Here is a 12,565-nt window from a genome sequence, read left to right on the forward strand (position 1 = left end):
TATGTAAGTCTTCCCCATTACTTACGTATTTTCTTGGTGCCATCACCTCCTCCTCATATACTTATTCTTATTGCACCTTCCCCGCAGTCACTCTGTTATTTCAAGTTTCCACTTCCTCGTTAGCGGCATTAGTGCCTGCCCCGCACCGTCAGCCGGTTAACCATGCCTCGCAAGGAGTTCCAGAGGGACCTCAGTCAAGCCTCAGTGCCGGGGCGATTTCCCCGTCTGGAAGGGGTTAGGGCGGGCGACGAACATGGCTCGGTCCTATATACCTACATGGTACCTTTTAGCAATCAGACGTTTGATTTTCAGACCTCAATATTGGGTATGAGCCTTTGCTTTTCTCTTCAATCCATCGACTGCCACTAATCGGCACATGGCAGACACTCATGACTATCCTGGCCATCATACTTATTTTACATTTGCCGCGAGCGATAACGTTCCCGATGATGTATCTAAGGCTATAGAACGGTTGCAACCGACCGTGGCGAGGTTAACAATTGGGCCGTTTCTAGAATGCATCAGCAACAGCATAGATAATGCTCTGTTGGGGGTAGGTTCTGCCCTGGATTCGGTCCATGAGGATTCTTCTGAAAGTGAGATTTTCTCTGGTGATGATATGGACTTCAACGTTAGCTCCGACGTTGACTCCGACGGCCAACTTACACCGCCGACGGACAAAGCCAAGGTGATGAAGCAAATACGCTCAGACATGGGCGCTGTAAAAAAGGCTGGGTTTCGAGTTGGCTTCCTTGGAGAGTTAACTGGATCTCTCATTGTCTCGATTTCCTGCCGAATAGCAAAACTTGGTATCTCCCAAGTTGCCATGCAGACTTGGAATGTCCGCCCTTCGCAGTATCTAGTGCTGCTTTTGCGATATCCTTCAGGGTACTGCAACCTTGACCAAGTAATTGACAAATCCAGCCCGACAGCACCGTTGATTCAGATGCATGTTGGTCTCTGCGATTCATACAAGCCTAGCTCGATTTCTGCTATGCAAGCTTTTCTTTCGACGAACGCTAAAACCCCCGGAAATGCCAAGAAGGTGGAACCAGAGTTGCAACCCTTCTTCATTGGCGACTCACTGGATACACTCCTCAATACACATTTAATAGCCTTATTGCGACACCGTCTCCAACATGGCTTTACGTGGACGGGGGCCGAGCTATTCCTGAAAAATAGTCAAGGTAGAATCCCGGATTCCGAAGACGTAGCACGAGGAGTGTACTTTGTTCCAGAACCTTGGAATGCCGCAACTTCACTGTTCCTGCGAGCAGACCATATTTCCGAAGGAAGAACTCCACTATCACTTCCTCTGTCTGCAATCCAATTCACCCTTCGGAGGTTTGTTAGGTGCACCGAGTTCTGTCTCAATTGTTTTTGCAAGGTCGAAGCGGACTTCGAGGCCCTTATGCCCTATGTCTGCTCAAATAGCTTGTGTCTGTACCAGTACATGAGACTTGGTATGGGGCCTAGCCTCGAGTGGGAGATAATATCCCAGCCGTACGTCGTCGATATGCTTGTCAGTTTTACTTATGCTCGTGCCATGGCTGGCTACCTGGAAGACTTCCCTACAGGTATTGGAATGAATGTCCCTTATTACGCCGATACAATCACTCAGCGGGTTCACCATGGACGGCTCAACCAATCTACCATGATACTCGATGCCCGTGGTACACCGGATTTAAGAGTCGGCGATTGGATTCTGATTGTGCCTTCTGGTGCACAGATTCACCATGGTCAGCTCCAGTGGCATTGTCGCGTACAGGACGCCGATTTCCCGTCTACCATTCGTCTATCGCCTCCGGTTATTAGAGGGGCACCGGATGGACAGGGCATTAGTTTGGAACGCAGCGATGCAGTACAATTTGTGCGGTACAACGGATGCTTCGACGACTTGCCTGATAGGGCAAAATGTGATTCCATAGTAATGCTTCTGGATACGCTTCCCAACATTAACTCAATGCGATCATTCATTTCGAGCCACCCAAACAGCAGTTGTAAGAGGACGTTGTCGTCGTGGTGCGATAGAATATCTCCAGCTGCTCTCTATGCCCTTCGGTGGATTGTTGCATCAAACAGGTCATGTATCAGGTATGAGGACGATCCTGAACACCAAATTCCACACTTGGATGGATATGCCCAGTTCAGGCTCGCGCAAGGAGCACCGGATAAGGAGCAGCGCTTTGTTAGCGCCGTTAAGTCACTTTCTTCCCCCCATAATCCAGAGTACCCTACAATATTCGCTTGGCATGGAAGCCCGCTGTCCAACTGGCATAGCATCTTACGCGAAGGGTTCCACTTCAGAACAATCGCGCATGGCCGTAGTACGGGAGATGGGGTTTATATGTCGCGGCACTTTTGGCGTTCACTGACATATGCAAGATCCAACCATGTGAACAACGCGTGGCCCAATAGCACTCTGAAGATCGACAGAGCCCTTTCACTGAATGAAATAGTCAACGCTCCCGAGCAATTCGTATTCAATAGCGGGCAATACGTGGTAGACAGACTGGACTGGATTCAGCCCAGGTATCTCATTGTTGGGTGTAAAAGTGCTTCTCTGATTATGGGCGACACGGGATTAGAGCCATCAATTACATATACCCAGCAGCCTGACTATGAGGCCTCTGGACCCACCGGTAGGGCTCTGACACTCCCTATCTCTGCTGTCAGCAGTCATTGGAGCCAGCAGCATGCAGAAATGACACCGAGAAATACACGTGAAGGGCAGGTTTCACATGATGTGACCCCAGTGTCTGATGATGACCCCGACAGTGTCGCCACATTCACTGACGATGACTGGTTGCTCGAGACAGATGGGATAGACAGTACCGATACCCACGACGAGACAGCGAAAGATGTTTTCTATGATTTGTCCAAAACTGACTTTCGACCCGGAAAGCTGGAGGAGTCGACTCTGCAGCTACTTGGCCCGCCGAAGTATGCTACGACGATGGCTACCAAGTCTCTTCAACGGCATCTCCAGGCCACATTGAAAGTGCAACAACGGGCGGCTTTGTATGACCTAGGCTGGCATATTGATCCAAATCTCGTTAACAACGTTTACCAGTGGATTGTGCAACTACACAGCTTCGACCCATCCCTGCCGCTGGCGCAGGACCTGGAAATGGCGGGTCTGACATCCATTATCATGGAGTTGCGGTTTCCGCCTCAGTTTCCAATGTCACCCCCTTTTGTGCGCATTATTCGCCCACGATTTCTGCCGTTTAGCCAGGGGGGTGGAGGTCATGTTACGGCTGGAGGGGCGATGTGCATGGAGCTACTGACGAGCTCAGGTTGGTCTCCTGTATCCAGTATTGAAAGTGTCTTGCTGCAAGTTCGCATGGCTCTCAGCAGTACGGATCCAGTACCGGCTCGTCTCGATCAACGGCGGACGGAGGACTATTCCGTCGGCGAGGCTGTGGCGGCGTATACGAGAGTGTGTCAATTGCATGGTTGGAAAGTTCCTGACGACCTCAAACAAGTCTCATGGTAGATACAAAGAACTTGTGCGTGACTCTTGGTAGTGCGATGTGCATACCGCCTCCAACGGTACATGAGAAAGCGGACAGAAGGACCCAGCGTCGTCTTTCAATCCTGATAACTATATCTCAATTTGGGAATTGTTTCTACTTTCTCCATCCTGTATCTCGGTTTCTTATCTAATCCCTTCCTGATCTTACATCAGCCAAACGCCATAGTTACTTCAAAACGTATGAAAGATACCACAAAACAAAGCATATTCCTTCCAAACCTACTTTATTGAGTCCCATCTCCGTGATTGGCATGCTCTGAAGAATGATCCATCAATATAAATTCGGACGGATGTCAACAAATTAGCATTGGCACTTTGCGTGTAGCCGCTAGTATCATACGGAAGAAGGGACCGAGCGCACGCACTACTCCACTGCCCGCTGTATATCAGGCACCGCAAAGGGATGTGAGAGAGAATTGCGTAGAAGCCAGGCAACCCTGTAGATGCTAAGAGGGTAATTCAGGTATAGAGGGGCTCATCACAGACCGACAGGGAAACTTGACACCTGACCGAGCGATCTATACATGTTGTACCACCAAGAACCACGATAGCCTTTCCGTGCACCTGTCGAAATTCTTCCTTGCTCACGCTGTCAGTGGACATGGTGCCTGGAATTCCATCAAAACACCGGTACGCACAGCAGCCACCCGTCCCCAGCCTACTGATGACCCCACATACTACTGGTAATTGCCGTGCCTCGGGAATCGAGACAGACCCTACTAAAGCTTACGGAATGTCACTTGAGAGTAGTCATTATATCTTCAGAATTTGGAGGCATGTAGTACTACAATACGCATGAGTATGGCCAGTCTTAGAAGGCAATGGCTCCATTTAGATTACTGAACAGGTATAACAAGCAAGGCCACCCTGCAGACAGCAGGCTATTTTCAGGTTTTTGGAAAACTAATGTGCAGCATCTCATTTCCGGTAATGCCGCGTAAAGTCATACTGTAAAGCTTCCAGCCCCTTCCTCTGTGAAGCAGCAACTGCATCATCCGTCTCGGCCTTCTTGCACGTTTTCAAAAACTCGCTCTCCTCGAGTGCTGTCTCGGGGTCCTGTTCAAACAAAAGACGGATGTTACTAGTCGAAACCGGGTTTATGATATCGTTGTACTTTGAACGCCGAACCTTGCAGTAGATGTCAAGGATGCTGTCGTCGGCTTGTCCAGTATATATACCCGCTAGACAGTCGTAGAGACCTCCCACGTCCACAATTCCGCCCGACAATCCTAGACCGCCGAAGGGGTTGCATACTGCAAGAGAAAGGCAGATGTTCTTAGAAGCCGAGGCCAATAAACTTGTCTGGGTATAGACGGGAAAGACTCACAGTGTGCCGCGTCGGCAGCTAAGAGGAACCGTCCGACCCTCATTTTCTTAGCAAGGCGCTGGTGGACTTTGTAAGGGCTGAAATTGGCAACTCTATAATCCCCAGGGTCAGGACTACCCGGTAAGAAGGCCTTGAACTTCGCCGGCTGTCTAGCCTTCAGTTCGTCGAAGCTGAGGCCCGCCACCTCGCCGTAGCTGACGCGCCAAAGACCGTCATTGGAAATCCGGGCTGCCATATACCAGTGCTCCGGATGGATGATGAAATTGGAATCCCAATCAAACCCGTATTTCTCGAAGGATAATATGTCTGGAAAGAAGAGGAAGGTCTATTAGCTGTCTGCTCTTCCTATGGCAATGCACAGCCGAGCCAGTTGATTGAGACACACATTTGTAGCAACAATCTGCTTATCCCAAGTAAACCCGGGGAATTCTCTGGCACCAAATAGAGAGCGACGGATTTTGCTGTTTGCGCCGTCGCACCCAACGATGTATTGCGCTTCCAGTGTTTGCAGGCCGTTCGGGGTTTCAACGGTTACCCATGCCTTGGTATCATCCTGGGACAGTGCAGTGACTTTGTGAGAATGCAAGATCTCCACATGGGGTAATTGGTCGATCTGTCGCTGAAGAACCACGTTCAGCTTATTTAGCGGAAGGCAAGTCAACGGGGTCTGATTTGCGTCTTTTGCACCAGGAGAAGAGACAGCCGCCAGAAATTCTCCATTCAGCTTCCTCCAGCACGCTCCATTTGGCAAGAACGATCCCTCTGCTTCCATGTCTTCAATGATTCCCGCACGGCGCAGCTCGTACACAGCGGGTGGGGAATAATGGGCAGCGCGAGGACGGTCATCAAGAGAGTCTGCCGCTTCGAGCAGCCGCACGGGGATTCCCCGTTTGCCTAGCAGGAGTGCAAGGAGCAGACCGCTAGGGCCAGCGCCGACAATCAGGACGAACGGGATAGACATTGGGACGAAGGGGCGAATACCGTGATGTGAGCAGCTTTCACTCTGTACAGGGTGTATGATGTTGGTATCATTAGTAGCGAGGATCCCCAGATTCCACCGGAAATACCCCCCGACTAAGTCCACCCTCTAAGTACGCGGTGTCAACTCGACCGACCCATACAGAGTGGGGGTTGATACCAGAGTGGATTATACCCCACATGGAAGTCCCACAATCTGATGGTCTGAAGCACAACTGCAAGTCGACATCCGTGCGGCAGTCAGGAAGAGTGGAGGACCTCAGGGCCTGAGAAGTCTTACGCCTTAGTAGGTTATTTTCATCCTCCCAGGTCGGCAGACGGTCGGATCCTACAACGTAATCCAACTCTTCCTGCGCCTTTCTAACTGCCTCAGCATTCTGTGCCATGGCCAATAGCCAGTTATTCAGCATTGTGGCGGTTGTCTCGCTCCCGGCCTCCACGAGCCCTCCCTACTTGTATATGCAGCGGCGAGATCATCGATTCCTGCCTTCTTGGGGTCGTTGGGGTAGAAGGTTTTGCAGAAGCAATCCAGGGCTATCCCCAGATGAACACCTCTCTTGAGATACTCTCCTCCCAGAGTTCCATGTACACTTTGCTGTCACACTGGAATACACCCTACGCGAAGCTCGACCAACGGCATGCACAAAAGACAAAGAAAAAGGGGTAGATTACGATGTAAGGAATAGCTTACTAAGGAAGTGTTTATCTCATGCTTCTGCCAATATGTGGGATGCCCCAAATGCCGGTCACCCCGCCTATCCAGTGCGATGTTTAAGGCTCAGGAGTACATAACATCACGTCAGCTCTATAATACACTGTGGCGCTTCGTCTACACGGTTTCACGAGCATGTTTCCAATATACACTATACCATCGACTTCCCCTCCCGTCCCTTGCAGGATGCAAGATTGATTTGGGAAACCTTACTTTGTCACAGATCGAATTCGAAGATCTCCTTGACGGCCGCTGGGCTGCTCACGTAAGTCCATTGCTCCCGTCCCCAGCGCACCTTGAACAGCTCGCCGTGTTCAAGGGCCCATTTTTAGAGCTGCCTTTGCGGGTAGGCACCCATTTGAGCTGCAGTCCCCGCGACGAGAACATCACGTAGTCCCTTGGGTGCTCTCCTTGGAGCAAGGACTGTAGTTGCAAAATAGAAGATCAGATAGGCGACTGATGCGGTTAATATTCCAACCGTGAGGAGCGCCATGGTTAAAGTTTTCCATGACCCTATCCTGACGTTGGGTAGTGTGATATGCTATTATGCGGTGTCACCATACTTAGGGCTATATATCGGATCACCCCACATCCTTCACCCCACATACACAATAATGCATAGGGCGAATATCATGGCCAGCCTGCTTGCCCGTCCTTCCCCAGAATAGAACTATATCAGCGTGTTCCCATTAACGGTGGTGAGATCACTCTCCCTGAGTGATCATTCGTCTCCCCAAGTGACCCAAATGCTGTGGTAACCGTTCCATTGCTCGGCTTGTCAATAGTCCATCCGGAGCGTTGGGGTTCAGCACGCACCCAAATCTAGGCACCTTCCCTTCGGCGTATGGCCCCACGGCCAACTACAGAACTACATGAGTGAAGAACAGTCTCAATGGAATCACGCATCCCCTACTGACTAGGCCCAGGCGTTGCCCAATCGCTTCACGATGACCGTCAAGATCCAAGCGATATCGACACCGTCATCTTCAGCCACGCCCACTACGATCACCACCGGCGTGGGATTCCCAGGTGCGCAACTTCCTTCTCGGTGCCAGCTCACTCGCACTCCTTTGCCGCAGTTTAGGTCTCAGTGCTTCCCACTAGTCTTTTGATCCGAAACTCTTCCTCGATGTTAGACGAGTAACTAAATTCCCGGATCCAAGCGTACACCATGGGAAAGCGCTCGGTCCGTTCGAGGCAACACTGGATCTGCTTAACGATAGTTCTGTCTACGTAGTTGATGCACCAGGAGACCTTCCACGCCATGTAAACATTGTCCGCCGTCTCTTGGAGACCGGGAGTAGATGTACCTGGGTAGGGATAGTTGTCATGATTTGCGGCTTCTCAGCTGGGGAATGAGGAAGGCATTAATGCAGGAAGGATTGGTAAAACAATGTAATTTGACCGCAGTTGCCTAGGCAGAGTTATACTGAGAGGATCTCATTCCGATGCTTCTATGATACTCCTGTTATTCCAGCCCATCTGCTCGTCTTCTTACCCTTGGTTTCTGAGCTTGTATAACATGAAAGCTAATCAGTACGGACTTCAACATGGAAGACTCTATAGTCCACTTCGGGGATGGCCTTAATATTGTGCCTTTTTTTGCCCGCGTCACAGATCACTGTATCTGCGACGGCTATCGCCGTGACACGAATCACATTGAAGCCAGACTTGTCCAACCGATGCGGACAAAGAATCATAACTGTGTCACCTACATTACTGTTCGAGACCACCTTCAATTGCACAGGAATGGCGACTCCTTTCTTTGTGTGGCAGGTCTGTACAACTCTATAGTAGATGTGTCGCCACAGAAGATTCTCAAGGCTTCCAACCCGGGCTGGGAGCTTCGGGCGACCGTTTGTGTGACGTTTTGGGCCTGGAAGACGATGAGATGTGAGCATGTGAACGCAGTTGCGCTCCTCACTGGCTGGTACATGGGGCTAAGTGACCCTCGGGCTTCTACATCCATTTCTAGAGAGTATATCCATGATTCGTCGTTGCTCGAAGAACCCGTGGCGAGCTCCATTGGGTCTGAGACAATATGTGGTCGGCTTTGTTGATACTTGGGCCCGAGAGGGTCTTTCGCAAAGGTTCTTCGTCGCCACGATTCGACCTAGGCAGCAGTAACAACGCGGATGGTATCGTCGGCTCTATAACACATACTCAAGTTCAACGAGCACGGTAAACCCGGTTGGTTTCATTTACAGTGCTCGCGTACGCTCCGTTGGTCTTGATGGATGCTGTCCTTAATTTGTGAGCCACGGAAAAGGAGCCATTGAGTCGAGACTGAATAGTGTAGACATGGAATGAGGAGTGTTAACCATTCCCGGTCTAGTGCTGGTGGGGATGAAGTTCGTGTCCGAGGTGGTGAAACGACTCGGTGGATCTGACTTGGCATTGATTCGGGGACCAAAGTCGGGAACGCGTCTTCGCCTATCACAACACTTTTCAGCCGCCGGGCGATCCATCCACTTTTGCCCCCACCCCCAAATCCCAAGCGAAAGTGGAGGAGAAATGGTCATCATGCCACCCCTTGATATCTGACCGTGCTGATTGGAATAAGATTGAAACCCGGAGCAGTGGTTTCGAGGTCGCCGACCGTGTGGACGGCGTTTGACATGCGTCACCGAGTTCAATGTGGCGCGGCTTAATTTGTCTGTCACTTCTCAGGTCTACCCTGCAGAAAAATGATTGCACGGTCATCATTTCTCGCACGGACGGTTCGCCCCTTTCCACTAGTTGGAACCACTCTCTGCGTGCATAAAGCAAATCCCGGTCATGCCTGATGTGGATGCGTTGTGATTAGACCCAAACACCGCAGAATAGCCTTTTTGGCTGGGCCCGCATTTAGGATTCTTCAGTCCGTACCATGTATGCACCACCCTGCAGGGTATCCCTCCGATTGTTATTTGAAATCTCCCTGCTGGTGGGAATTGACACCCCGGGTCGCCCAATCTCCTGGTTCTGCTCTCTGATGGATTCTGTACTGTCTGCAACGTCGGGTGCGGGCCCACGTGCCTTCCGTCGCCGGTGTGGTTCCAACGATCGTTCGCGTCTTGACGCTTCCTGAGGTCGGCAACTCCCCCTCACGTGAGCTCCCTAGGGTCGACGTGATCTGACTGTGACAGCGGGATGCGACCCGGATCACCACGAGATCTAGAACATGTGACGAGGCCAAGACGGTCGGGGAGTTGAAGGATTCGCAGATGCATATTGGATGCCGACCAAATGGCGGAGGGAGGAAGCCGAAGGATATGAAATCCGTTTCAAAAGTCTGGTTCGGGGATATCCGTTCTATTGTATCCAACGATATGTGAGATGGGGGGTCACGGCGGTGACGTAATTCCCCGTCCGGGGACTCTCCCCCTGGACATCTCGCAGTCTGGACACGAGTCAGGGTCAAATCAACTGGAAGTAAGGGAGCAGCGAACGCGAATACTTTATGAAGGACGGGATCCAGTGTGAAGTGGAACTCGTCGCCGAACAGCCTGGTCGCCGACTCGGGGATCTCGGGATCGACGAACGGGGACCACCGCACTAACCGCATAGTTCGGTACGGTAAACCACATCCGAACGACTGCGAAAGGGTCGTGGAGGTTTATACATACAACAAGCAATGGAACCGTCGATGGTCTGGAGCTAGAGTCAACTTAATCCTTTGTCTCCCCGCTTTGTGTGACCGTCGTTGTCTGTCTGGACCACATACAATGCAGGATCCAACCACCCCGTCCAAGCCGCCGTCATCCCGCCAGCCCTCATCCCTGGCTTGTGTATCCTGTCGCCGCCGCCATTTAAAGTGCGATGCCCTGCTGCCCGCCTGTACTCGCTGCCGGTCCACCAATGCAGAGTGTCATTATGTACGGTCGAGGCGAGGACTGCGTACCAAACCGACCAATCAATCCCCCCAGGGCTTCGACGAGCAAATGTTGACCGCAGACGATTTTGCTACATGGCTGAACGCCACCACTCTAGCAACAGACTTGGAGGTGAGCGTCCAAACCGGCCATTGGCGACGTGGTGGCTGGACTGACAAGAACAGGCAGATCCGGCACTTCTCCATGGGCTCGAAACGCCCCCAGTATGGGACATTCCGTGCCTCCAGGATGATACAACCACAGCCACCTGGCCCGAGCCGGAGCCGCTCACAGCCATGACCCCTGAGATAGCCTATGATCCAATGGTGCAGTTATACTATCAGAATTTTCACCGGTCACATCCTTTCTTGATACCGAGGAAGGTCCTTCATTCTTCTCTTCGGCATCGAATACCCCCCTATATCACAGGTATTATGCGTTACATCGGCGCACATTACTACCCGGACGTGAGATTCAAGGAGGAATTCCGGAGGGTGGCGTATACGGTCCTCTCTGATGCCACCCCGCGGGACGGGTTCAAAGTTCAGGGACTGTTGTTACTTGCAATCATTGAGCATGCCCATGGCCAAGAAGAGAACGCGCATTTGAAAGTCCAAATGGCTATTGATCTCGCCCTGGAGCTGGATATGAACCGCGCTAGTTTCGCTCCCATCAACTCTGAAGGTAATTCGGTACTCGCCGAAAGCTGGCGGAGGACGTTCTGGGAACTGTATGTTGTAGACGGGTTGTTGGCAGCTATGCGAGGTCAAAGCTCGTATCGTCTATATTCCCATAAGGCAGACGTGCGACTGCCTTGCGCTGAGGAGCTTTATAACTCCGCAAGTGAGGTATAATTCCCCCATGATGTTCACTAAAGCATGAGTGTGAGATTAACTGACACGTGGCAGATCACGCCAAATACACGGACTCTGAACGATCTCAAACAGAGCTGGTCTCTAGACCATTGCAGCTCCTCCTTCACTTACCGAATTGAAGCTGCGCAGAACCTCGGGCTAGTCATGGAAGTGAACCGTTCACTGGATATTGACCTTGAAGCCCGGGTTGAGACGGTTGACGCCGCTCTTGTCTCATCACTCATGCAACTACCTTCATCTCAGGATAGCGCCTCTTTAGACAGCTCGAATATTGACGAAATGCTCTTCCAAGCAGAGATGATCAACTACCTGTAAGGCTCTTTTAGGACACCATCCCAAAGCACAGGACTAACCGAAACCACCAGCGCACTGATATACCTCCACCACCCACGTTCCAGCATGCGCTTTGCTTCCTTCCACGCTCGCACATGGTGCACTCGGCTCCGGATCTGCAACAACAACCCGTCACCGACGGACCTGGATCTGCATTCGCAGAAGTTCCTGCGGGCGGCGGATATGTTATCCAATCTCGTTACTTTGCCCAGTACGATCAAGTCCCGGACCCCTTTCTTTACATGTGCGCTGGCAATGTGCGTTATTGTGCACACGGCAGCATGCCTGGTCATGTCGGCCCCTGAAAAGGTTGAGTCGCTCAAGACGCGAATTCAACTGAGCATTGGGGGCCTGAATATGCTCGGCAAGTCCTGGCCGTTGGCGAAAATGGTGAGGCAGCAGATGGTGAACATGTATCAAGAAGTCGGGCTGCGCTGAATATCGCGGTTTCTGCTGCGATGTATTCTATGCTCCACTTTCCCGCACACGGCGGACGGCTGGTCGTCCTCATGAGACTTTCCAATCATCTGTTTGAATTAATCTCCGGAGGTACAATGATGCTAAAGTCTGGTGTGCGGGAGATACCATGAAGGCTGTCCAGGGCGACCTAACGACGAAAAGGGCGGCCCTGGATGCACGGGAGGTCATCCGGAGGATAGCCCTGAACATGCTCTGCATTGGGAAAATAATTTTCTTACTTCTCCGACTATGGCTTAGAGGAGGCTGCGGTTGAGCGGAGTCTCGCACCTTGCGCGCTTGCTCGCGTTTCTTCGATACTGCATCGGCGTCACTCAAACACCAGCTAGACCCAATAATGCGGGCGAAACTTGGCAACCATTACAGATGGTTATAATATCGGCGGGTGGTATAGAGCCTAGAGAGGACAGTGACTCAACTTCATTGTGTTTGTTTGATATGACTTGCATGCCTGGGAGCGATGCTTCAAGG

The 12,565-nt window shown here is 51.4% G+C and overlaps 3 protein-coding genes across 3 annotated transcripts; 2 read left to right on the plus strand and 1 right to left on the minus strand.

The window, feature by feature from the left end:
* Positions 1-162: 162 nt before the first annotated feature.
* On the plus strand, positions 163-3,499 carry ABOM_006228 (putative ubiquitin conjugating enzyme; the record flags this gene model as incomplete). The annotated part of the gene is made up of 2 exons (XM_022533357.1): positions 163-325; positions 384-3,499. The coding sequence occupies 2 exons, from the start codon at positions 163-165 to the stop codon at positions 3,497-3,499; spliced, it is 3,279 nt and encodes a 1,092-aa protein (XP_022389354.1).
* A 957-nt stretch (positions 3,500-4,456) lies between these two features.
* ABOM_006229 (uncharacterized protein) lies at positions 4,457-6,253 on the minus strand (the record flags this gene model as incomplete). Its single annotated transcript, XM_022533358.1, has 5 exons — positions 4,457-4,594; positions 4,667-4,791; positions 4,866-5,171; positions 5,247-5,939; positions 6,124-6,253. 5 exons carry the CDS (start codon positions 6,251-6,253, stop codon positions 4,457-4,459), a joined length of 1,392 nt encoding a protein of 463 aa, XP_022389353.1.
* A 4,009-nt stretch (positions 6,254-10,262) lies between these two features.
* Positions 10,263-12,055, plus strand: ABOM_006230 (putative C6 transcription factor; the record flags this gene model as incomplete). Its single annotated transcript, XM_022533359.1, has 4 exons — positions 10,263-10,541; positions 10,595-11,257; positions 11,318-11,595; positions 11,650-12,055. 4 exons carry the CDS (start codon positions 10,263-10,265, stop codon positions 12,053-12,055), a joined length of 1,626 nt encoding a protein of 541 aa, XP_022389304.1.
* Positions 12,056-12,565: the final 510 nt, after the last annotated feature.

This window comes from Aspergillus bombycis (assembly GCF_001792695.1).
Source record: "Aspergillus bombycis strain NRRL26010 chromosome Unknown contig00040, whole genome shotgun sequence".
NCBI lineage: Eukaryota > Fungi > Ascomycota > Eurotiomycetes > Eurotiales > Aspergillaceae > Aspergillus > Aspergillus bombycis.